General features: G+C 32.3%; 1 protein-coding gene across 3 annotated transcripts; it reads left to right on the top strand.

Annotated features, from left to right (window-relative positions):
* The first annotated feature begins 133 nt into the window (after positions 1-133).
* On the top strand, positions 134-25,011 carry LOC148618505 (uncharacterized). 3 transcript variants are annotated; one of them, XM_088577524.1, is made up of 8 exons: positions 1,861-2,237; positions 9,126-11,446; positions 13,442-13,567; positions 16,480-16,605; positions 18,181-18,262; positions 19,394-19,508; positions 21,264-21,332; positions 24,818-25,011. In XM_088577524.1, the coding sequence occupies exons 1-7, from the start codon at positions 2,215-2,217 to the stop codon at positions 21,327-21,329; spliced, it is 2,859 nt and encodes a 952-aa protein (XP_088433650.1). In that variant the 5' UTR covers positions 1,861-2,214; the 3' UTR covers positions 21,330-21,332; positions 24,818-25,011. The 3 variants fall into 3 exon arrangements, with proteins under 3 accessions (XP_088433651.1, XP_088433650.1, XP_088433649.1); XM_088577525.1 differs by lacking the exons at positions 1,861-2,237; positions 21,264-21,332 and adding an exon at positions 134-229; XM_088577523.1 differs by lacking the exon at positions 21,264-21,332 and having other exon boundaries at positions 1,863-2,237.
* Positions 25,012-27,113: the final 2,102 nt, after the last annotated feature.

Here is a 27,113-nt window from a genome sequence, read left to right on the forward strand (position 1 = left end):
AACATCGGATGGTTTCTTAAATTAACACCGTTGTCTTTCGCTGGAGTCCGAATCTGAAATCTTGACAAATTTGTATGACGCTGGACGACTTCAGATGGGATCGAATCATTAAAAGTACGACTTGTCCTCTACAAATAACTGTATCCCCGATATTGCAGAGGAACATATTTGACGTCAAAGCACATGTCTATGTTTATCAATGTTCTTAACAGAAATTCTTTGTCGGAACGTAAGAGTATTGAACGTCTTAATTATTTGAGACATATAACAGTAATTTATTGTATGCTAATTTTGTTTTCCGATGGCAATAATACCTGAAATATGGATGTACATATCGTGTGGCCGTCGTAGGTTTGGTGGTGGTGGTGGTGGTGGTGGTGGGGGGGGGGGGGGGTCATTAACGTCTTTTCGGTTTGGTGGTTTGAACCCGTGATGGATTGTTTGACTGGTTGGTTTAATTTTCTTGTATGGTTGATTTACATTTAGTTTGGAAAACAGTATCGGGGTTCATTATGGCCCCAATGTTACCACTAATGCGCTAATTTCCCTCTGATTAGAGACATACCCTTGTATCTAGAAAATTTTTAAGGCATAGCATCCCCAAGATTTAAAAAAAAATGTCACATCAAGTTTATTTCAAATTAAATCAAAATCTGACCTGACTTGCAGGGTTAATTTTATTAGTTCAGCAGAGAGTGCAGAAATAAACAACTGAGGTTCACTTGATATGGTCTACTCATTTACACAGTTTTAATCACCTATTGTGTATAGGTGGCTATTGTCTTTCTATTGACCAGCATGACCGTTTTTTTGGTCAAAAAGGATAAGGGAAACTGTAGGTGGTGTGCAGGGGACATGCACGTTTCCTCTGATCCTGCAGTAGACACTCAGTAAGTCTTTCATTTACTTGAAGTGAATGTACCTCTCAACTAAAATGAAACTATAAAGTGCATACAAACCTGAGGTTAACTTGTTTGTTGGTTGAATCTTTCCTGTCATCTATCAATGACCCCATCATACTGTCATATTGGCCGCCTTAATTCCGAAAATGACCCCCTGTTTTACTGTTAAAGAGGCCACTGGACACTCCTGGAATTTTCTGGAATGAACACTGCCTAGGGGATGCTATGCCCTAAAATTCTTCTAGATACAGTTTTATCTGTAGTGGGGCCCCTTGTGGGTCTGGGTGTCAAAAGAATAGGCCTGTAGCTGTGCCAAGCTTGTCGTAAAAGGCAGCTAAATAGTGCTCAGAATCCTGACCAGGGGCCAGGGTGCTCTGCCCACAGAGCAACTGGATTGTGTGCTTCAGGTGGTTCAATTGGGTAACCCTGGCATGCTACATGCTGATGTCGTGAGGCCAAAATACGGAATACCTGACTGCAAACCATAGTGTTGCAACCTTTTGGGCAAGATGTTGTGTTCCTGGCATGCTTAAAGAACCCTTCTATGGTATTCATTAGGAGTAGGTACATGTACCTTTGTGCTCCTTGACAGGAGGGTAAATTCCATGACCCTACCCACCTCTCCCTATTTCCAGTGGCAATCAAAATTCGTTGATCCTATAATCCTTGTGTCCCATCCCATTTTTCATTTCATCATCATTTCATGTTCATTTTATCATCCATTTGTTGTTTATCACCTGGATATAGCAGAAATGTTGCTGCTTGGGCGTTAAACATCAGAATTCAGTCAATCTATAGTCCGAGGAAACTAGTGTGAAATTGAGGCCATATTTGTCTAAAGGTGAACCTTAACAACAGCTACATTTGTAGTTTTAAGGCTACTTTGACATTCTGCTTCAGACTACTTTCTTTTGAAAGTTTAGAGCAATACTAGTGAGTTAGTTAGCAGGGATGTCATTAGAAGCCGGCAGCCGGCAAAAATCGCCGGCTACTCTTTCAAACGTCGCCGGCTACTTTCGTACCCCACAAAAATAAAATTCATGAAATATTCTTCAAAACCCTCTTTATATAATATACTGACAATATTCATCCACAAATATTAAAGATTGCACTTGAATGACGCATCGGTGTGACTTTAATGCATTGTTCGGTTGCTAAAATAAATAGTCCGCGTTTTTTCCCTGTTTCCAAATATAGACTTTCTTATTTTTACCGAACTAAAAATACTTCGTTTCCGGTCAGCAAAAAGCAACATGTCGGGCCGTAAAAGGTCAAAGCCTGTGACACAGGGACAAAGGAACAAATGGAATGAATGTGCATGTTGAATCTGAAAATGTACGTGTAGGTACTTTAGTGTCTGTTTCAGAAACAGCCACTCAAACTGAGGTCATAGGCAGCAACCCTTTGGACCTTCAGTTAGTAGAGGAGGAATACAACAAGGCAGTTCGAGTCATGCAACTTGCTAAATTCGCCCAAAAGGTTGCTGCTTGTGACATATATGAAGATGACAATTCAGATGACAATGATGATTTAGAATGTAACTGTTGAATATTGTGCATATTATATAATAAACAATTGTCTAACAAGTGTACTATATATTTTGCCATAACTTTCTGTGGATTCAATTTCATTTGCTTTCATCGAACCAATTTTGATTGTTTTATGAAAAAGTGTCATTTCATGTATAGTTGGATACATTAATGGTTAAAATTACCTAATTGCTTAACAGTGCTAGAATGTGAATCATTCACACTCTAGCACTGTTAAGCATTTAGATAATCAGTAGACAGTAATATTACTTTGTGCATGAATGTGACGATTTCACCAGTTGATCTGTACATTGTGTGTGCAGTCATGGATTCGTAACTTGTCTATTTGATTTTCCCCTTTGATTTTGCTCCTTGGACTTTGTTCCCATTGGATTCTGACTTTGTTGTCACTTGTCTTAAGTGGAAAAAAGAAGGGTCTATGCAATGGGGAACTTTTCAATAATAAACAATTTGTTCAAAATTTTAAAAAAATATCACATTTTTTAGGCTTAACTAACAGAAACTTGTATAAAAATTGTAATCTTATTGTCTTGTACAATGGCCCAGGAGAGCCCTAGAATGCAGGATATTGCACCATTTACCCCAGAGCTTCCGGACCCCCTGCCGTAATGGGCGGGGTCGCCGCCTACTTTATCTAATTAGCCAGCTACTTAAAAACTTAGTGACATCACTGGTTAGGCATAAATGTCATAGGCATTACTGTCATATTAAAAAAAAATGCCTCTGCAAATGTCATGAATATATCTGGATTAGGGCAAACTACAATATAGGATGTTCATTGTTGTGTGTTTCTATTTTCCCTTTCTTCATTTTGCTCTTGTGTTTTTAGATGTGGTGTACATCCCAATCCCCACCCCACCACTCCCCTAAAAAAAAATTAAACATAAACCAAGTTTTAATAAGGCCATATAAAGTTTTCCAGCACACTTACATGTGTTTTTTGCAACCACATTGCTTAGCTTATGTCAAAGAAGCAAAAAAAAAAATCTTTTCCTCTATAACCATGCAGTAGTTTCTAACCTCATCAACACTTAACTTGCATACATTTTTGTCCCTCAGGGGACATGGAAATTCTGGGTGTTCATCTGTCCTTCCGCGCTTTCAGCACTTTTTTTGTATTGCTTCTACCAAATAAGTTTGTTTTTAGTATGTAGCCTTATTATGAAGAGTTACAGATTAAGATCGACTTTGGTTATGGTTAAATGATTTTTATGGAAGTTATGGGCCTTGGATTTTAGAAAATTTCAGTGAATTTACAATTTTCGTTTTTTTTTTGTAATGCTTTGACCAATTGATTTTAGCTTTTGTATGAAGTCTTACTATGAAAAGTTACAGGTTAAGTTCAACTTTGATAACAGTTGATTGATTTTTATATGGCGACCCTTGGACTTAAGTGAATTTACAGTTTCCAGCACTTTTTTTTTTACACAGGGGACATTGGAACATTCTTTTATTTGGAAAGTTTTAGTGGATGGCTAAAAATAATTTACTCGAACTTAAACCAATGAAAACACAAAATAAATTTCAGTTACAGCTAATTGAAAAAGACATGTTCTATTTTCAATACTAATTTATATAGGCTAGTGAGTAATTTAAATAGCTCTCTAGGTAGAAATCTGCCCTACATTAGGCCAAAAATAAAATTGTGTGTTTACGGTCACCCGACCGACCCTCATTTTATCACCGCTAACTTAATTTTTTTATCGGCAATTTTCTGAAATTCTGGAAATTCCCACCTTTTCTGTCACCGGTACCGGTATTTATAGTATTTAACAACAGTGGTGACCTCCAGTGCAAGCAGTCAGCAATTAAAAAAGAAAACTAGCTGATAGGCAAGTTCGTGCACCATTACAGTGTCATCTGTTTCTCTTATGAAGCTTATTAGTTTTTTTCCGCATGTGACAATAAACATATTTTTTTTTTTGGCCTTATACCAATGTGTCCTACTTTTCTACTTCAGAACGCCTTTGTGATCTTTAGACACTGCCTTTAAGTTTGAATAGCTGTCAATTATGATGACTTTAACCTCTATATTATACCATCCACCAGTGTGTTTGGGTAGCTTGTACTCGATATACAAGTAATTTACTTGTTTCTGATTGGATAACACAGTTTCATTTTATTTAAATATTCGTAGACCAAGCCTTCTTTTTTTGTTTTAATTACTTAATTGAACTGAATGTAGAAACTTCTTTTAGAAAGAATTTGATGCTCATACATTGTTAAACTGAGATTCTTTCTAGCTGATTAGTTTAAACAGCTTAAAGGAGATGTGACACAAAAATATCATTTTTTAAAATTTTATATTGATAAAACTAGAGTATGTTTCAATACGAGTGTAATAAACGTTTTCTCATCAGGTTAGTGCTAAATAAAGTTAGAATGATTTATTTGTGTTATTATGACGACCTAATTAATATGCATAAATGAAAACCGGAAGTAACACCCACTTACCAAATTTGGAAGTGCTGCGTCATTGGTTCTCAATTTCCATTTGGGTGCATTGAAAATGTATACACCTGCTCAAGACAAATGAATAAATCTTCAAAAATAGCTTGTATATATGATGCAGAGTGGTCCAGTGATCCACATATGAGTGCAGTAATTGTGTTTAGAAAGCAAGAAGGTTAAACTTCTTTTCATTTTCTGACAGCTTTTCATTTTCGTTAGGCATACATTCCCGTGTAGCAAAAACACAACTACCTTTCACACTATTTTTAGGACTTGAACAGGAGGGTACAAATAAAATAGTGACACTCTGTGTATCATTCTTTCTTTGTCGCTGGGTTATATCAATTAACAAACACTGTAGATTTAATTATGGCCAAGAGAAAGCATTGGCAGCTTCTTTTATCTTTACATTGTTCAGCGCCTCGTGACACAGGGGTCAACGCAGATGTATGACTTGAATAATTAAAATATATTTGCATTTCTTTTGTCTTAAGAATTTTGAAATAAAACAATTTACGTGGCGAATTTGACACAATACACAATTTATAATAGGTGACCCTAGTTGAGTTTAAGGGAGCTTTTTCAGGTAATTTTTTTTAGGTCAGATAAAATTTAATTTTAGCAAAAAAGATTAAGAACATGAGAAGCTTCTGCACGAAATGCTTTGATGGGTTCTCAAATATAATTATCAAAAACCAGTTAAAAATAGACATGTGCGTATTATCCTATAGCTGTACTTGCATGGTACTGGTACACTTGTCAGGAGTAACATTCTGTAAAAAGGGGTGAAATCAGTATTTTCATTGAAGATCGAGATCGGAACAGTTTAAATCTTAGAATATGAATTTAATTTACTTTATGTAAAAAGTTCAATTGAACATGAAAGAGCATAATGCAATATTTCTATGTAATCTTCGTAAAGAAGTGGTGTCGTCTCTCTGTGGACTGTAGTCTTCATACATGTAATAGTTAAATATTTCTGTCATTGTTTATCATTTTAACTCTCAGTTGTAAAAATCATGTTAAAACAGCAGAAGCTCCACGCATTTCAACCACTCGATCTATGAATTAAGAACCAATGATGTAGCACGGTCAAGTGACCACATGGCTAATAAATATTTGTATGGCTTAGGTCATCATCGATTTTGAATCAATTTATCTTCAATTAAATCATGTAAGTAACTACAAGGGGTGTTTTATTATACATATCAGGTGTAATAAATCAAATAAACCAAAAATTGAAAAAAAATATTTTTTTTTGTGTCATGTCTCCTTTAAAGTTATGGTAACAATCATTACACTTTTGCAATATAAATGCATGCACCAGTCCTTCTAAGGGCCTTCTTAATTTTAAACTTTTTTTTTTTTTTAAAGTTGTTTATTTGTAAAATGATTGTACATACTATAGTCCATTTAAATTCATCTTTCAAAAATATTCTTTTCTACTGCAGATTCATTTCTACAGTACATACGAACTCTGGGAAATATTTTCAGAATTTTATCTCAATAAACAAAAAACTTTCCTATTAGGCTTTATGTTATTTCAGTTGTATATATTTCTTGTATTTTTTTGTATGCCTTAGTATTGTAAGAGGTATTTGAATGTTCAGGTGAATAATAAGTCATGTGATCATCAACTCATTTGACTATCTAAAGATGTTGTTTGAACATCAAAAAACATCCTTTATAATCCTGTTTCAGTTGGAAACTTGAATTATTTCGAAAAATGATTTTACAAGAATTTTTTTTCGAAGATTTATAAAACTGAAACGGACTATAGTATCTTTGTCAATTTTTTTTCTTTGGTTTACAGTGACTGTGTATATAAGATGCCCTAAAATATAAACTTGAAAATGTACCAGTATAGAAAATTGAACAATGATTTAAATGGCCTCAGTGAGTTGTATTTACTTGACCTTTAGAGGTTAAGGTCATCATAATTGACAGCTTTTCAAACTTTAAAGACAGTGTCCAAAAGTTCACACAAGTGTTCTGAAATAGTTAAGAAGGACATATTGGTATAATGTAGGGCAGATTTCTGCTGAGAGAGCTATTTAAACTACTCAGTAGCCTATCTAGATTTGTATAGAAATTGGTACTGGTCTATTTCAACTAGCTGTAACAGCTGTGCCATGAGTGCATTGATAAAGCTAAACAACTGCCATAGTCGTGAACAAACCCATGGGTTTTCATAAAAGTCTACAAACCTTAGGACCAGCATAACTAAAAACTGATTTTAGAATGATAGATCAATAACTACAATGTAGGAAACAAAAAAATGAATTTTCATGAAAAGTATACAGATCAATGAAATAAACTTCTGAATAAAAGTTGAAGCAATTCAGAAACCCTAATACGACCCATCTTTGACTGGCATAAAAAAATGGGTTTTAACAAATTTTGAAACTCATGACTCACATGAGCTAATGCATAGTAACTAAAACTAATTACTTAAATGCATTTATATAAGTTAAAGGTACCTATATTGTATATATATATAAGTTAAAGGTGACCTGACACAAAAATATTTTTTTTAAATTTTGGATTTATTTGATTTATTACACATAATAAAAACACCCCTAAAAGTCTCTTACTTCATTAAAATGAAGATAAATTAATTCAAAATCGCAGATGACCCAAGACATATGAATTTTAATTAGCCATGTGGTCATGTGACCTTGTTACATCATTTGTTCTCAATTCATAGATTGAGTGGTTGAAATGCATATTGCTTCTGCTTTTCTTGCATGGTTTCTACAACTGAGAATGAAAAAAAAAAGTTTTGGTTTGCCAGCGAATATGTATTTGCAGTTGTATCAGTTTAAATCATGTAGAGAAGAAAATGATAAACACTGTCAGAAATATTGAAATTTTATTACTTGCATGAAGACTAGGCTATCCACATAGAGACGATACCACTTCATAGAAATATTTCATTATGTTCTGTCATGTAAGATTGAACTATTTACATAAAGTAAATTAAATTCACATTCTAAGATTTTGAACTGTTCTGATCTCAATCTAAAATGAAAATATTTATTTCACCATTTTTACGGAACATAACTCCTGGGCTGTCCTGCATAGAGTATAGAGGATTTGTGTTTAATACAAGCCAGTTTATTTTTTATTGTTTTTTTGATCAGTTTATTTAATAACTCATAAGGGTCTTGTGCTGTAGCTTCTTCTATTGTAAATATTTATGCTAAAAGTAAATATTTTAACTGACCTACATGTATAAAAAAAACATTGTCCATACCAGAATAGCTCCCCTAAATTTACTGAGGGTCACCTATTATATATTGTGTATTTGGTCATACACCTGCATTTCAATCCCAAGTCGACACCTGTTTTACAGTACACTAAACCCTGTAAAGATAAACAAAGCTGTCCTCGCTATGTCTTTGTCATAATTAAATCTACAAGGCTTGTTTATTTATATAACCCAGCAGCAAAGAAAGAACTATACACAGTGTCAGTATTGTAGCTGTACCTTCCTGTTCAAATCCTATAAAATAGTGTGCAATATAGTTGTGGATTCATCACGGGGATGCATGCCTAATGAAAATGAAAAGCTTAAAGAAAATGAGAAGATGTTTAGTTTTCCAACTTTCCAAACACAATTACTACACCCATGCACAGATCAATGGACCACTCTGCAAGTTATTTTTGAAAATGTATCAGCATTTGCCGTCTAAATTTCAGACTACACCCATGCACAGATCAATGGACCACTCTGCAAGTTATTTTTGAAAATGTATCAGCATTTGTCGTCTAAATTTCAGACAACATGCCCATACCCTTAATTTACCATTAATTATGCACATAAATTTGGTCATCATGGAAACACAAATTAATCATTCTAACTTCATTTAGCGCTAACCTAAAGAAAATCACTCATAACTAAACATTCTATAGTTTTATAAATATAATCCACAAAAAATGTGAAGGACCACTAAAGAGAATTCAATAATTTTAATTTTATTATTATCAGCATATATGTAAAAAATTCTATAAATTAATCACAATAGCAATAAAAACAATTTTCTTAAAAACAAATGACAGTTTAATAACGTTTAAAATCACTGTCATAATGGTGGAAATCCAAATTTTGAATATTAGGAAAAAAACTAAGTGACCCTTAACATTTTTTGTGGAGTATATAAACGTTTAAAACGATAGTTTTTGTGTCAGATCTCCTTTAACTTTTTTTGTCAATTTTCAGGTTCTTCAATGTTTCAAGTGACTTGAAATATGAACAGCATACCATGACTTTCTACAGACTCCATTTGCCGGGTGTTGCACAGCTATTTAGGAAGTGCTATTTGAAGAATCTAAAACTCTGCAAGAAATTTTCTAACACTGCAAGAAGTTTAATTAAAACTAAAGGCCAGTTAGAAGTAGGCCGTAATCATTGGGAGTATGAATGGAAATCAGTTAGTCACTCATTGTCCATGCTGCCTCGTACTGGCTGGACAGAAATATTTGAATGCAAGACATCAAAAGAATTACTGTCATTGGCATCAAGGAGAAGTTGTGATTGGAAATTTGATCCAAATGAGTATGTTTACTTATTTAATCACTTAGAAGACATAATATATAATGAAGAAGTTGTTAAAATCCCATCTTTATATATTTTGAAGACAAGAAGAGACTATGTATATTCTCAACTGTACTTTCGAAGTGACATGAGGGAAAGAGTTTTTTCGATTATAGACACCCCTGAATTAAACCAGCTTTTAGCTTCATTGGAAAGTGATATAGAAAGGTTGGATGTAGACTGTTTACCCTATTTATTAACATCTATGGCTCATTTAGGAATTGCCACTTCTAACCATGCATTTGTAAAAGGAGTATTCCGAATATTGGACAAACCAGAATTCTCATGGGTTGATTTTCTGTTTTTTAGTAGAATCACTATAGGAAATCGAAGGATATTTCTTGCGAAGTATGTTATACCTAAATTCCACCTTCTGATCAATAGTGATTGCTTTGGTGAAAGAAGCAGGGAAATGTTGTTCTGTCTCGTCTCATTTTTGGACCTATCACGATATTCTTCTCTTGACCAAAGTAATGTCACAAAATCATTGGAAACTATCGCATCTCTGTCAACAAAAGAAATGTTCATAGATACTGCAATAGCTTTCAAATCTATGGAGATGGTTTTTCACTTGTTAAATGACTATAATAGGATACATCTTCTAGATCAGAATTATCCATTGCTGAGGAAGATTGCTCTCTGTGCTATAGAGTGCCTAAGTCAACAAGTACATAGAATTCCTCTGCCTTTTTATGGAGTCATTTTGAACTACACCAAAAATATATATCATAAATTATTTTCCTTTGATTACCATGCTACTTCTGTAGTATATAATACTTTCTATCATACTTTACTGAATCACATTGCCTCAATCATACCCACAGACGATGTCAACATCATGGACATCATTTTCAGTTTGTATAATTTTATGTTCACCAAAGTGAAAGGTCTGAACTATATGGAGAAAGTTGATGAGGTTTTTTTGACTTGGCTTAGGAATAGAGATCTAGATGTTGTTACCATTGTTGATTTTGCAAGTGCTTATAGGTATTCTAAAAATCCAAAAATGGTAGTAGTCCATGAATTAAAAAAACTTTTAGTCGAGAGAATTGATCTGATCAGAGAGATTGAAAAATTGCATAAAACTACAGCATTTTTTAATGTTTACAGTAAACCGTTAAAAAAGTTCAGTCTGTCAACAATACCTTATCAGCAGCAAATTTCAGTTGAAGAAATCACCAAGGAAGATCCTTACCGTGTTGAATTACGTTCAAAATTGATTTACCTTTTCAACAATGAAATCTTTACAACAAAACAGATATGCTTAATTTCTTGTGGTATAATTACACTTAGCAAAGGATTAGATATTCCTGACAGTGTCATAGATAAACTTCACGAAACTATTCCTTCTGCAAAAACTGTGTTGTTAGAAAGTTTAATATCAGTATTGATGCCCGAGGTACAGAATGAAAATGTGCATCCTAGTTATAAAAAGCTGTGGGATGCAGTGATGGATGCGTTTATGAAAAGGAAGAAAGATCGCCGACATTTTACATCTCTAGCTAGGGTGATAAGTTTACATTTCAAAAAAGGAGGTACTGGAAATGAAGAAACTTTGGCAGAGATTCTGGACTGTATAGAAATACCTCATGACATGTCTATCTTTGATTTTGAACAATTCCTCAGAGATTTGACCAAGTTAAAATATTACAATGAAAAATTGTTAAAAAAACTTGAAAGTATTGTAATTAAGAATGCAAAGAATTTGAGTGTGATCCATCTAATCTTCTTGTTGAAGCACATGAGTCAAGTTGACTATGAAATACAGGACAGTCAATTTGTTGAAGCCTGTGAAGAAATCTTAGAGGAAGGATTTGACCAAGTGAATACACATCAACAGCTGTTGGTTATACAGTATATGGTAAATCTAAGGGCCATACCTGAGAAATTTGTAGCCAAGATTTTCTCTCTTGAGTACTTCAGAAATCTGGATACAGTCCTGAAAGGTAAACGTTTCTTTTTGTCTTAAAAAATCTAAAAAAGTTTTTGAGAAACATGAAAAAAAACAACATTTGTAAGTAAAAATAATAAAAAATCAACTTAATCATATGATTTCATCAATTATTGATCTGACGCTGGTTTCATAAAAAAAAATCTTAAAAAAAGGATTTTCTCTTTTGCAAATACACTTAGTACTTCATGGTTGGATTTTCCTCACACAGCTTTTTATAAAAATTCTCAAGTCATTGGAGGAATTTCCCAGCTGAGGAAAATATTTTAGGAAAAACCCTCAGAAGATTTTTGGAAATTTCCACTGTATCTTTCATAAAACTTGTTTACTTTCAAAAAGACCTTGAAGAAAACTTAAGTTGAGAATTTTAATGAAACCAGGGTCTGGTTTAAATGTTTATGATGTATAGTATATAATATTACAATATTAATATTTTTTTTACGTGCATTGAAAAATTGCTGTCATTTTAAGCCATCATTGTCCAGTGTTGTAGACAGTTTGGTTTCCAGACAATAATTGGGAGTATAAGTTTATTGATCTATTTTAAGTTTTACTACAATTGGCCAAGATACATAAGATAGGTGGGAATTTTTTCTTTTGGGTTGTGACTTGAACCTTTCAGGGCCCCCAAAAAGGCCAGAAGAAATGCCTTGACAATAACTTGAATAAAAGGTAAATGGATCTCTTTGAAAAGAAGACAAGGACTGATTTTAGGGTTGTGACTAAAGCTAAAGTCCTGAAACAAGCATTTTCATGATGTTTGGACAAAAACTGTGCCATACCGTAAGGGAAGGCTAGTAATCAGTCTGTTTGGTATCCATTTGTAACAAAGCCTGTCCAGGTTGTCTTTTGGTGTAGACCTTTGATAAATAACATTAAGATAGATCAGCTGAAGACAGTTGATTACCATGGTTAATGACCTTTGACCTTGAATCTTAACTTCAAAGACAAATTTATGATTTTACATGTACATGGCAGTCTATGTCCAGGCTGTTCCTTTTTAAGTCGCTGATATTGTTAGCAACTTCTTGCACTCATAATTTCAGTACTTTACATTGGTATATGATTTGCATAACTATATATTACTACTCCTTATTAAGCTGCTGATTGGTGTCGTGTTTATCGTCATAGCTTCATACACGATCAAAATGTACCTCTTAAATATCATACACATGTGTTCTCATTGTTTTTCCTGCTTGTATCAGAAAGGGAAGTTTACGTTAAAAGATGAAATGATCGGTTAGCATTGAACATTACCCAGTTTTCGATTCAAACAAATGAAACAAGGATTCTAGCAAAAGTCACCCAATTTTAGAGCATATTGCATTCGTGCCATTTCGGATGTTGAAAGCAAGCCAAAATCAGTGGCATAGAATATTTGACGATTAACGACTTTGAAGAATTCAGTCTTTGATATCTTTTGATGTAAACTTTTGATATTGGGCATGATAGTAGATCATGTAAATGTAATGTGTTGTAAACCATGGTTATGACCTTTGACTTAAAGGTCAAATTTATTATTTTAATGCATGGCTAATGTAGAGCATTTTGACCACAAAGATGGATTATAATTCAATGGTTACAAGTACATGTATTAGCTCTTCTAAAAACCTAGTTATTTCTTAGGTGTAAAAACCTGTAGACATTAAAATCTAATAAAATTGTAAAAAAAAGTTATTTTGACGTATATTGGCAATCTGATTATCTAACCATTTATATTAACCTGTGCCTAAATTCGACCAATTGTATATTCATGCATGACAAGTTTAATTTTATTCAGTGGGACAGGAGTCTGCTGTAAATTCCTGACATGTTTTACTCTTCAATTCTCCTGGGAGAAGATTAAAAAATGACACAGAAAACATTTGTAATTATCCTATCTGTAAAAACCACTTCTAACTATGTGAAATTATTAACTGACATACATTGTGTTTCTCTGTATTCTCTGTCAAACATGAAAGTAAGTTTTGTTTTAAATAATTAACTTTAGGTATGTCCAAAAGAATGCAGTATATGATAAAGAGACAGTTCCAAGACTTAAATCGATGCCTGGTAATTGATAGTCCAGAACTAAACATTCCATGGGTGATGAGAAGTTTCATTGATCAACCTTATAGTAAGTTTTTTTTTTTCAATCAAAGCAAAATGTGTATAAACATTAGTATTAGTGTAAAAATTCATCACATTTGGTCATGTTGGCAAAATAATATTGTACAGGGGCCAACTGCTGTACATGTATGTGTATCAGTTTTATTAGTGGCAACAAACACCAAGTTTCATGATACAATGTATAAATTATGAACAAATATGAAACAATGGACAGCATAAGGTTAAGTCTCCTTAGTGTATGTGATCTAAAATTAGTATGCACAGCAATAATGAGGTTCATTTTATTTTTTGGCAAATTGGTAAATTATAGGATATGTTTTTTCAAAAGTTTTTGATTGGTATGTTTGGTAACATTCAGACTTAATAGTGCGTGTCAAAAAATTCCCAAAACTTTAGGAGCAACACAAAACTAGGGTGTATAGAGTAAGTAGAAACATTAATGTTTTAAGTCTTCATTGTCTTTCATATTTTCTTTAATTTCATCTATAATTTGCAATTTCTTTGAAATACAGTACTTCAAACAAGCTTTTGTACATTCAAACACATTCATGTAGCATCTTACCTTTCTAACGAGCCATGGCAAATCCACAATTAAACGCTAGTGGGTAGGGGTACCATTCATTCGTCTAAATGGCCTGGAATATGTTTATTTGTGCATTGCTTTGGCTTAGTTGAAAGGTAAGATGCTATGTAAATGTATTTGAATATACATAAGTTGTTTGAAGTAGGGTACTTGAAAAACATTGCCCATTACAGGTGAAATGGAAGATAATATGAAATTCTGAAAATTCCCAATTTTATGAAAAACTCATTGTCAGCTTGAAACTGAAAATAACTCACCTGAAATGAGAAAATATGTTGGATACATTGATTTATAAAATACAAGTGCCCAACATGTCTTTTTGACATCGATTATATGCTCAAAATTAACATTTTGGTTCATGTTGAGGTATTCTTTTCATAGGTGGGGTGGCAATTTTTCACCTGATTGGACTAGGAAAAGTTCAAGTATTTATTATTTGAGATCATTAGAAAGCCAAAACAATATATAATTGTATTTAATATACAAAAGCTTCTTTGAAGTATGGTATTAAAAAAAATGCAAATTGAGATGGAAGAAAATATGAAATTCGGAAAATTCCCCTTTTTATGACAAACTCATTATTGTCACATTGAAACTGAAAAATATGCCCTTGAAATGTTAGATATATCGATAATTAAAACAATTGTACCCAAAATTTCTATTGTACACTGTTAATGTGCCAAAAATTAACATTTTAGTTCATGTTAAGGCATTTTTTTCATGCGAAGGGGGACAATTTTCCACCTTACTTGACTTGAAACAGTTCAAAAATTTATTATTTGGGCTTATTTTGAAGCTAAGACACCATACTAATTTACCGTATCACACAAGAGTTTGTTTTAACTACAATATTATGAAAAAAAAAAAGATGATAATGGGTGATACAGAAGAAAATTCTGAAATTCTGAAAATTCCCCTCTCTACAATTTTATAGTAATTGTTACCCCAAAAGAAAATCTAAGCACTTTAATAGATCAAATATAATGGGAACATTATTATCTTAATTATGAATGCCTAAAATATGAGTTTACTGTGTCAGTATGCTGTGAATGAGAATTATGTTTGATACGTAGACCAGTTTTCTAGGGGTAGGGATAATATTTTTAACATTTTTTGAAAATTCTGTCCTGAAAATTAGTTTTTCATGGTTTATTTATGTAGAAAATTAAATGTGTATAGAATGATACCAAATTTGAAATGTTTTAGTTAGGTGAGCAATAACTTGTAGAGTCAAATTTATTTGACTTCTGAATGAAGAATCGAAAATCCCATTTTTTGCTTTTTTTGATAAATTCTGATTATGAAAATCACCAAAATTCATCAAAAAGAACCCCAGAAGTATAAACTGTGATAATACAAAATAGAAAATACCAAATAAGTCATTTTTTACTGAATCATAAATACTCTATGGTTTTTGACATTGAAAAATATGTCAATTTAATCAATTTTTCGGCAGGGTAGGGGTTCATTTTTCATTTTACCTGAAAACCTTAACTGTTGCCGCAACTGTCTTGGTACCATTGTAAAGCTGAGACATTGGGATACATGATGATACATACATTTGTCAGTTTACTTCGTTTTGTAGGTAGAAGAAGTTTGTAGAATCAAAAAATACAAAAATGCATCAGTTTATTTTTGGTGACAAAAAGATAAGTAAATGGGAGGTATAAGGGGGTATAAATCATATTTTGGTTGATAATTGGAGGGGGAATTATGTCAGCCCACATACTAAAAGTATTAAGTTCTTGCAGCGATGTGTTAAGAAACATTAAATGTCATTTCAGCATGTTCTATTTAACACACATATTAGTCAAAATCTTCATCCTATCATTAATATTTTTTGATTAATGAAAGGAAGTGATGGGGAGTGATTTTAACCAAGTAAAATTGGCGCAAAAATTCCATTTGATAAAAGTGTCTAGTTTTGGAAAATCTTTGTTCATCAAGGAAATTATTGACTTAAGCTGATACTGGTTTTATTTGAGTATAATTACAGTGTAGGATACATGTGTAAATGCAGTTAAAATAGTTTTTGAAAGATGATGTAAATTGACTTTTGGACAGGTTAAAAAATTTGGGAAAAAGTTGAAATGAAACAAAATTTGTAAATGTGTGTAAAATAGAATACTGATTATAGTTTATACTAGTAATTCAGAACTAAAGATTGACATTCAGTTTCTACATTTGAATAAAAACAGTTCTAAATAATATGATAAGCACAATTGTATGATTACAGTTTTATTTTACATCATGTAATCTTTGAAAGTTTGTTCATGCTTCAAGTTTCACTTGAATCAAAACCCTCCAGTGCTAATGGCACTTTGATTCTGTTTTAGTTAAGGACAGGAAGGGATTTGAACATAGGAAGGCCTGTGAAGAAATTGAGAATGTGTTGCATCATATAGTTGGAGGTCGAGACTATTACAGATCTGATGTCATTTCTCCATATTGTTATAAAACTGGTAAGGATCAATTTATATTGTTGCTAGGATATTATGTATTATAACAGCAACATGTTATGTCAAAGTGAATGATCTTATCCACCTTCCCATCATTTGGTCTCATTTTAACCATAACACTTGCTGCTTCAGTGACAATAAAAATATGATAAAGACTTGGGAAATCACAATTTAGTTTCAAGTCACCACTTCACTTAAGGAGGTAGACCTAGGGTAAGGGAAACGACTTTTTAAATCAGTTATATGCTTGTATCATATTCAATTTCAACAAAGCCTTTCAAGCTAAAATGGTAAATACAAACATTCCAATGATTTTTAAGAGTTGCGTCCCTTACCCTAGGTCAACCTCCTTAAATATCTTTTTCTGAAATAGTTACTGAATCAAGACCTGTTGCAAAAGTTTAATGTATAATCATTGTCCCTTGGTTTTTATACTACAGAAAAATAGTTCAGGTTGTATAATGGTATGGTACTGTCGCCTTAGTCGTCTGTAGACACTTCGTTTTTGTGTGAAAGTATGATATTAGATGGTCGATCTTAAGAGATTTTAAAGCAAGGTTTCAAACTACATACGTACAATTAGTATTAATTAAGGCCATATGGATTATCATTGTTATTGCCCCAACTGTTATGGAATTAGGGACAAAATATATAACTCCAGTGATAGCATTTGGATGTTTATGATATTGTTTCACAATATCCTATACCACAAAAGTCAGATGGGGATTGTTAGAGCAATCAAGGGAACCAAGATTCTAGCAAAAATCAAAAGAATGTGATCCTAGGAGAAATACCAGACATGGAAAACAGACAAACACGACAAAGAACATAAAGTAACTAAAATATTACATACAAAGTAACAAAAATAAATGAGCAACTCGGACTCCACTAAAAACTGGGAGCATGGACCAGGTGCACTGGTAGGGTAAGCATCCTTTTAGGGGTTTAGACTTGAACTTTTTAAGAATGAGGGACTTAAAGGTGGCAAGAAACAAGCATTTTCATGATTTCTTTTCAATAACCTCACTATAAAAAATTGATTTTTTTTAAAAATTGTACCACAAGGTGCCATATCATAAGGCTTTGGTTAAATTTTGGAAATATGACTTGAACCAATTAGGAAGAGAGGCCAGAAACAAGTGGGTTCCTGACAATGACAGGAGTAAAAGGAAATGGATCTGTTTTAAATTGTACTACATGTTGCAAAACCTAAAAAAAGACAGAGATTGATTTGGGGCCTGTGACTAGAGAATTAATGGACACAAAGAGGCCAGAAACCAGGATATTTCTGGTTTCTGGATGATATCTTCAAGTAAAAGGAATGGATGTGAAATTATACCACTAAGTACCATACCCCCATAGGAAGTTTGATATTGATTTTGGAGGTTGTGACTGAGCCATTAAGGTATTAGGGCCAATTATGGTCTACTTTATATCCTGTATCAAATGTCTGATCACAATAAAAATCATAGCTGTATCACGTTTGAACGGTGTGTCCATTCTAGCCCCAAGAGTATGGTGGTATCAAGCTACATTAAGTCATATTAGCATTTTTTAACTACAATTATTACTTTTCAGATTTTGAAGTTTACTTTGACAAGTTAGGATTGCCAGTACCATATAAATCAGTCAGACAAACAAATAGAGATTCCTTCAAAAGGTGATTTTTTAAGAACTCAACTTGAATTAAAAAAAAAAACCAAAAACAGATTAGTAATTGTCTGTATTTGGTATCACTCATGTTATTATAGAAGTTATACCCCCACTGGACAAGACGGTATATTGGAATGACCTTGTCCAATGGATGAATTGATTTGGTATGTGCCTTTGTGTATATGTTGTTTTGGTTGCTCTGTCTTATCAATATTTAGTTTCACTGTTTTATTAGAAATGGTCATATTTCTCTAGATGTATATATATGGAATGATATAGACAATTTTCATCACAAAAATCTAAGCTGACAAATTGATTTCATATTTGGTGTGTGTTTTTTTATAGATGGGATTTATATATAAGCTATTTTTGGTGCTCTCCAATATCAACTTTCTGTACAAGATCAGATATATGTAGCACATTTTTGTAATTTCTCTTAGAGCTTTCACTATCCAGTATACATGTATATACAACCAAACTCCCAAACTTAGTTTCCTTACAACTTAACTATCTATTCATCTTTATCTTGATGATGGTTTCTTTATGTAAACAGTTTTTTTCTTTAAGTTTTTCCATGATTTCATTCTCTTATCTTGGGTTAAAAATTGGTTTATTTTAACAGTATCATTCATGTATTCAAATTGTTTCATGGAGAGCTTCACAAGAAAATGTGGAAAATGTGACATATGGCATGACAAGTTTCTATTTTGAATTGGGAAAGAAACCCTAGAATCTTCACTTTTAAAGTGTGTAGAACAGTGCAAACAGAATTGTATACATGTATTTCTTCCTTTAATTGATAAAAGATGTGCAGACATATACAAAATAAACAGACACACAAACAGCATGCTTTGTAGCTGGGTAGCTGTGATGTACTTGTTCAAATCATTATAACAATTTTTTGTAGTCACTAGTTATGTCTCTCCACACCATAGTGGGTTTTTGTTGCCTTGTCTGTCTGTCTGTCTGTCTGTCTTGTCAAACTTCTTGGAAACTATTGCAGCAAATTCATGAAACTTTGTAGGTAGTTAGGACATGAATTTATGATCCTCCGAATTTTATGGGAGTGATTCCCCTTTGAATATTGGAACTGGTGAGGGAGGGGAGACATAACTTGAATGTTTTATATGTGTTTCAGGGTTGCTGTGATGTACTTGTTTAGATCATTATATTGTATGAACAATAAGAGATTGATTGGATCTTCTAGGAAGAAAATAAATCACCTTGAGATGACAGGTTACCATGTTGTCCAGGTAATTAGTTTTACCCAGAATGCACCAAGAAATATTTGTAGTTCTTAATTAGTATAACATAAACTTATACACTAAACAAAAAATGGAGTCCTGGAAATTCAGAACTGTTTTGCTTCTAATGGCCAATAATTAAATGTTATGTAAATTAAGTTTATTATATACATGTAGGTTATTGAGTTATATATTCTCATCTAAAGTATTAAGTTCTGTAGTAAGTTTTTTTGTGAATTAAAAATTTCCAACACTTGGTTTTCATAGTTGCCAACCCATAAGAAAATCATAAAAAAGGTGGTAAAAATGAATTAAAACAAAGTATTATTTGACTATGGAATTATTTTAAATTTGGAACATTTCAAAAAACCAAAAAAAAATGTAAAACTAAACCTAACTAATGAAGTTAGTCATGACAGCTTGGGATGAGGTTAGTTGGATAACAAAAGGTAAGGAAAAGTTACTTCTCCCCCTTTAGTAATGACAACATGACTAATTGCCTTAGAAGGGGTAAGTGTTAACATTTTTTCTTTATCTTAAAGCTGCATTAGCTGCCAAATTTGTTCTGTTTTGATTCTACTCAATTTTGCTAATTCAATGAAATAAGTTTGTATTAATGCAATTGAAGCAATAAATGTTGATAATACCTACAGAATATTGTGAAAACAACGTTTTTTCAATCAAAGAAGATCGATAGCTCTGATCTAATTATTTTTCGCCATTACTTCCAAAGATTGCCGACATGACATTCACCTGGGTTAAAAATACTTAACCTTGGTAAAAAAATATAACAATAATGAATACATGTAAGCATGTGTCTTGTTTTCATTTCATTTCATCAATTTCTTGATTAGTTTTGAAATAAGTAATAACCATATTTGAGCCACATTATATCACAATACGTAAATTTCAAAACGATCCTTACGTTATATTGGATTTTTTTTCATATATGGCTTTAGTCCGTCTCTCCTCCTTGCCGTTGAATAACCACTTTCGCTTTGCAATCTGGTTTGTTACTAAAGAAGCAACCCTTATAGCAAATGCACAGATTAAGGTCACCAGAAGTTATATGCATACAAATTTATCTAGGTTGATTTTATGTCTTGCAAGACAATAAATACATAGACGCCTATTTCATGTATTTAATTCATTTTATTTGCAGATATCAAATGAAATTATACAGGAAAAGTACAATTTAGTAGAAATAATTCAAAGTTAAAGTATATTTCAATGAAACAAAATTTTATGAAAATGACAGCTAATGTAGATTTAAGGAGGCTCAAAGGTTTAAATTTGGTGCACAGATTTTTCTCAAACTTTAGAAAAATGAAAAAAAAAGTAAGGGGTCACAGACCATTTAAGCTTGCTTAAGATATAGGTCATTTTCAACATAATTCACCCAAATTTAACAAAGAATGCTAGGGAAATTCTTTCCTTCCCTTCCAAATATGTTAAAAAAATGTAACTAAATTACAGAACTCCATTAAACTCTCAAATTTTAATCTATAGTGGTGAAGATCAGAAAAATGCAAACAATAGAATACCAATATGTCACTGTGCTTGTAAGAAAAATAAACGGCAAATATTGTGTTCCCATGGCATCAAATAATGACATTTTCTAGTCAAAATCAGTCATTTTCTACATCTTTGTCTTACTAAATGATCACACGAGGCTATATATAGATACATTTTATGAATCTTTTTTGCATGTTTCTTCTAATTTTCATTATCCTAATTGTTTTCTTTTTTGGAAAAAATTAAAAGGTTTTAGGGGAAAATCATAGGTTTTTGTGGAAAAATCACAGATTTAGAGAATTGAGTCATGTTTAGTTGGTAAGTTGAGTATTGAAATGATTTCAATAATAGTTTGCATCTGCTTTTGATAATAATCATCTTGGAGAAGTTCTTGATGACAATATTTGAATAGATATTTTTGGGGAAAAACATAGGTTTTTATTGAAAAACCACAGATTTTGAGAATTGAATCCTGTAAATCTGATAACGAGTTTTTGATAGATTTCAATAATAGTTTACATCTGGCTTATGACTATAATCATCTTGGAGAAGTTCTTGATTGAAATATTTGAATAATTTTGATAAATCACATATTTTGAAAATTGAATCCTGTTTCAATCAGATCAAGAGTAATTGTAAAAGTGCAAGTATATGTTACACCTTAAGGTATTAGGCAATTCTTTAATTTAACCTTTAAGTCAAATTTTTGATCATTGCCATCAATTTGGTAGCTTACATTAAAATGATGTGGTACAATGATATCCATGTTCTAACCTTGGCTTTGACCACATGATCCAAAAATGTGCTTTAATTTTTAAATGAAACAATAAGTTGCATTGTATACTCAATCATTGTTTGCTTTATTATCTTGAGTCCCATAAAACTCAAGGTTAAGGTCAAGTGCCATGGTTAGCAAAATGTGGTTTAAGTCATATTAGGTGACCTTGGCTTATTTTATTGTATTTTTTTCAAATAATGAACATGTTTGTTGAATTCTCTACTGCAAGTAAGCATAATATGTCTTTTTAGTGATTCTATTAAAGGATTACACAAAAAATTGATAAAGATAAAATAATGAAATTGTATGAAGAGTGTGTATGGAGTAATTTTATATCAAGATTCCCTAATAAAATTGAATGTATAATGTGTATTGAGTTATTTTATATAAGGATAAAATAATAAAATTGCATATAAAAGGTGTATGGAGTGGTTTTAGATAAGGATTACTTAATAAAATTGAATGTAAAATGTTTCTGAAGTTTTTTTTAAGCTCACCTGGCCAAAGGCCATGTGAGCTATTGCCATCACTTGCGTCCGTTGTCGTTAACAATTTTTCATAACTCTTCTCCTCTGAAACTACTTGACCAATTGGAACCAAACTTTGTATGAATGTTCCTTGGAGTATCCTGCATAGAACTGGTGGGGATTTTTGATCCATTGAAAAACATGGCCACCGTTACTAAAAGTAGGACATAGGGATCAGACAATAGTTTTTCACATATATCTCCAAAACGGTTAGGTTTAGCCAAATTTTGATGAGGTAAAAGTGTTCAGCATGATGAGATCTATCAGCAGTCAAATTTTCATTTTAATCTATTAAGCCATGTTGGAGTTACTGCCCTTTTTCAACGTTTTTTGCTATTTTTTATGTTATTTCTTTCAAAAATTTTCTCTCACACTACTTGACCAATTGGAATCAAACTTGGTATGAATGTTCCTTAGAGTATTCTGCATAGAACTAATGTGGGGGATTTGTGATTTGTTGGAAAACATGGCCACCATTACTAAAAATAGAACATAGGGATCAGACAATAGTTTTTCGCATATATCTCCAAAACGGTTAGGTTTAGCCCACTCCTGACCAGGTAAAAGTGTTCAGCGTGATGAGATCTATCAGCGGTCAAATTTTCATTTTAATCTGTTCAGGTCTCACTAACCACTTTTAATGTTTCCATTACTTTACATGTTAATTTATGGATAACTTAATAAGATTTAATGTAGAATGTGTGTGTGGTTATTTTATGTAAGGAAAAATTGTTAGTAGATTGTGGATGGCAAGATTTTATGTAACTAGATTAATATAAAATTATTACTTAGTGATTTTGCATTAGAATTCCTTCATACGTTTTTGATAAATGGCCGTTGAGTGATTTAATGTAAGCGCTACAAAATTAAAAGTACATGTATAAATCTTTATTAGAACATGTATCTGAACATGTTCCATTGGGCCTTAGTTTTGCAACACGTACATGTATGATATCTCTGGCATATATCTTTCAATATGTATCAGGAATTTTAAGATGAGCCTTTTTGATCTGATAAAATGCACTGTGGTATCCCTTTTCTTTGTCAGAATACTGCTTACCACATACTGTGTTTTTCAGTTTGTTGTCTATCAATTTTCTATGAGTAGTATGGCACATAAGATAAAAAAAAAACTGGCCAATAGTATGCCAGATTAAATGAGACTTTTTAAGATTGTCAAATTCCAGTGAAACTGTGCTGGGACTGTTCAAGATATGGCTGTGATTGTAAAGATTCAGTTAAAACTAGTTGAGACTTTGTTGAGACTACATGAGTAGTATTAAGTACTGTACTCGCATTAAATAGACATGTATTACTTTATTTAATTGGTGAAGGGAACTCTCTTTTTTTCAATCTTTTTAAGTTCTAACAATTTCATTTTTTCCAGCTTGTACGAAATGTAATTAAAACAGTTGGAAATCAAGTTGTTTAAGACCAATGCATATCATGATAAATACATCAACATGAACACGATCTGAATGCATGGATAGGTTTTAATAGAGGGAAATATTCTCATTTGGTTTCTGTTCCTCACCAACCTAACATTTTCAAAACGACAGGAATGTACACAAAAAAATTTACACTGTCATTTCTTGGAATAGAACTTTTTGTGCTAATGGTTGGGTAGAGCGTAAAGCATGCTCAATCTACACTTCCACGAGGAAAATTCTTTTGTTCTACTCAAGCCCTATCTTGCGGGAATGTATACTGAGCATGCTCACCAACTAACCACAAAAGAGTTTCTTCGCTGTCAGTCAAGAATGACTTTCAGTGGAACTGCTGAAAAGTTTACCTAGATCTATTTCACAGTATTTCAAGACAGAAATTTACCACAGGTACCTTTCAAAAGCAGTTTACTCTTGTGAAAATTTCTACAGCATGGACACAAACATTACTGGAGGCAAGGCACGAAAGTGACAAGATCTAATTTGAACAAACACAAAAAAAGTTTTTTTTATTTATTGTACGTTGAAAAATAATTAATGTTAACAAATTGTGTTTACTGAGTCATTAGTAAATGTTTTTAGACAAATCTGCACAAAGTAATGATTTTACGACAACAATGACACAATTCAGAAAACATATGCTTGACCTTGCACAGTGGGCACAAATTTTAAGGCCCAGGAGCCTTTAAAATGAAGTAATTTCAAATAATATTTTGTTTTAAGAGAATTGTAAGCTAATGATGGACTGTTACATTTATTTATGCTGTATCTCTTATTGTAGATGCAGATATCAGTTACAATTAGATTCTTTACTGTCATGTTAAGAAGAGGAAGCTATGTTAATTTCTTGGTCTGCATAATTTACACATTTTAAAGTTGTTACTATCAGGAAGATTTAAAGTTAATTTGACAGACTGATAGCCAATAGGATAAAACAACTGTCTCAGGACTATGAACACTTGTTTTCTGATTCAACTAATCTAATGAAACAAATATCTTGGTTTTTTTACTAATGAAAGTTCATACAGTGATGAAGTAGTATTTATATTTTAGGTTCCTTTTTATGAGTGGAACTCTGAAGCTTTGAGATCAAAAGAATCGAAGATAGAATACCTCAGAAATAAAATGAACAGTTCATAGGACAACACAGTACCAATGGAAAAATGTTAACTCTATAATCACCCATTGTGTTGTTATGAATGATAATCATCCATTGTGTTGTTATGAATGAATGTCTTTTTTAAAGATTTAGTTGTTTTGTCTTTTTTTTTAAGATACAATCCAAGTGAATGTAAAATCTGATAAATTTGTCCTGTATCATTGACCAGATAATCATCTACTTTCAATTTCATAATTATTAGACTGGAAAGTGTTATATTGTGTGTAGAAGATTTATGTCTTCATTAACTAAATGTTTTACACATAGATTACATTTTAATAAGCATATTTTTGCAGGTTATATTAGTTGTGTTTTTAATTCTCACTCATTTGTTGAATATTCTGTCGACTGACAGTATTAATAACTTGCTTTATTTAGTTCAGTACATAATACCCATGTAACATCCTGATTGGTAATGGATAATTCCAACATTTGTCAAATACTGATGGTCAGTACAGCAATTACATAACACGTAAGAAATGCAACACTTACCTTCTGAAATTAATATCAATTCCTTCTAAGTATATAATTACCAGAATAAAATCAATCTACTTGATAGAGTCTCCATACTTTAAACAAAGATTCCATAATCATCTTCTATATAGACCGAAGATGTTATCAAAATGCTGGAATTTCTGATTGAAATATTTGTCAAGTTTATAGGGGTAATGTAATCCAGGGACCATGAGAGCCATAACTTGGCATCCACTGTTCGTTGTCCTCCATCATCATTAGCATTTTTTTTTTCAAAACTCGTCTCCTTTGACACTTATTGACCAATTAGATCCAGTATGAATGTTTTTTTTTTGGGGGTATCCTGCATAGAAATGATGTGGGGATTTTTGATCTGTTGAAAAACATGACTGCTGCTACTGAAAATAGAACATATGGGTCAGGCTGATGTTTTTGCATATATATCCAAAATGTTTAGGTTTAGCAAAATTCTGACATATGGTTAAAGTGTTTAGCATAATGAGGTCTACCATCGGTTGATTTTTTTCGTTTTAATCTGTTAATCTATGTTAGCGTTATTGCCCTTTTTCAACGTTTTTTCCCTATTTTTAATGTAATTTCTTTCAAAAACCTTCCTCTGACATTACTTGACCAATTCCAACCAAATTTAGTTTGGATGTTCCTTAGAGTATTCTGCATATAACTAATGTGGGGGATTTGTGATCCGTTGAAAAAAACATGGCTGCTGTTACTAAAAATTGAACAAAGGGGTCAGAAATACGTTTTTTGCCCATTTCTCCAAATGCTTTGATCTGGCCAAATTCCTTTGGGATTTAAGTGCTCAACATGATGACATCTATCAGTGGTAAAATTTTCGTTGTAATCTGTTAAGTCATGTTGGAGTTATTGCCCTTTTTGACATTTTTTTTGCTCTTTTTTAATTAATGTTATTTCATGAAAAAATCTTCTCCTCTGTCATTACTTGACCAATTTGAACCAAATTTGGTATAAATGTGCCTGATGGTATTCTGCATAGGTCTGATATGGGGATTTTTGATCATCGAAAAAAAACATGGCCACGGTAACTAAAAATAGGACAGAGGGGTCAGAAGTTTTTTCCATACTTCTCCAAAACTGCCTGGTTTAGCAAAATTCTTTGCACAACCAAAACGGTCCTTATTTTAAGGCATATTATAGTCTTAAATTGATAAAAGTTGGCAGGCGTTTCATTGTTAGAGTTCACGTTATTGACCTTGAAAGGCAAAAAATGATATTTTTAGCAGTTTTAATCCAATATCTTGAAAATTACAATAGATAGAAAGAAACTTTCAATTGATGAAATGGTCCTTATAAGTCCTATCAAAGTCAAAATTGTCAGACAACTCCTTGTTCGAGTTATTGTCTTTGGAAGCGCAAACAATTACCCAGGTGAGCGATTCAGGCTCATGGGAGCCTCTTGTTTATTGTATGGAGTCGATTAGAAAGAATCAGAAACAGTATTTGTTATATAATCTCCAGGATCATATTTAAGATTTGGTAGAACATAAGTAATGATATTTTTTTTTCATTTTTGGTTCCAAAATCAACGTATCACATATTTAGCTCACCTGGCCTAAAAGCCGTGTGAGTTATCTGTCAAGTCATGTACGGAGTTATTGCATTTTTTTTTACATTCTTTGCTCTTTTAAATGCTATTTCTTTTTAAAAATCTTCTCTGACATTGCCTGATCCAATTTG

Source organism: Perna viridis, chromosome 4 (assembly GCF_037379345.1).
Source record: "Perna viridis isolate PV_CMFRI_1.1 ecotype Kerala chromosome 4, ASM3737934v1, whole genome shotgun sequence".
Classification (NCBI taxonomy): domain Eukaryota; kingdom Metazoa; phylum Mollusca; class Bivalvia; order Mytilida; family Mytilidae; genus Perna; species Perna viridis.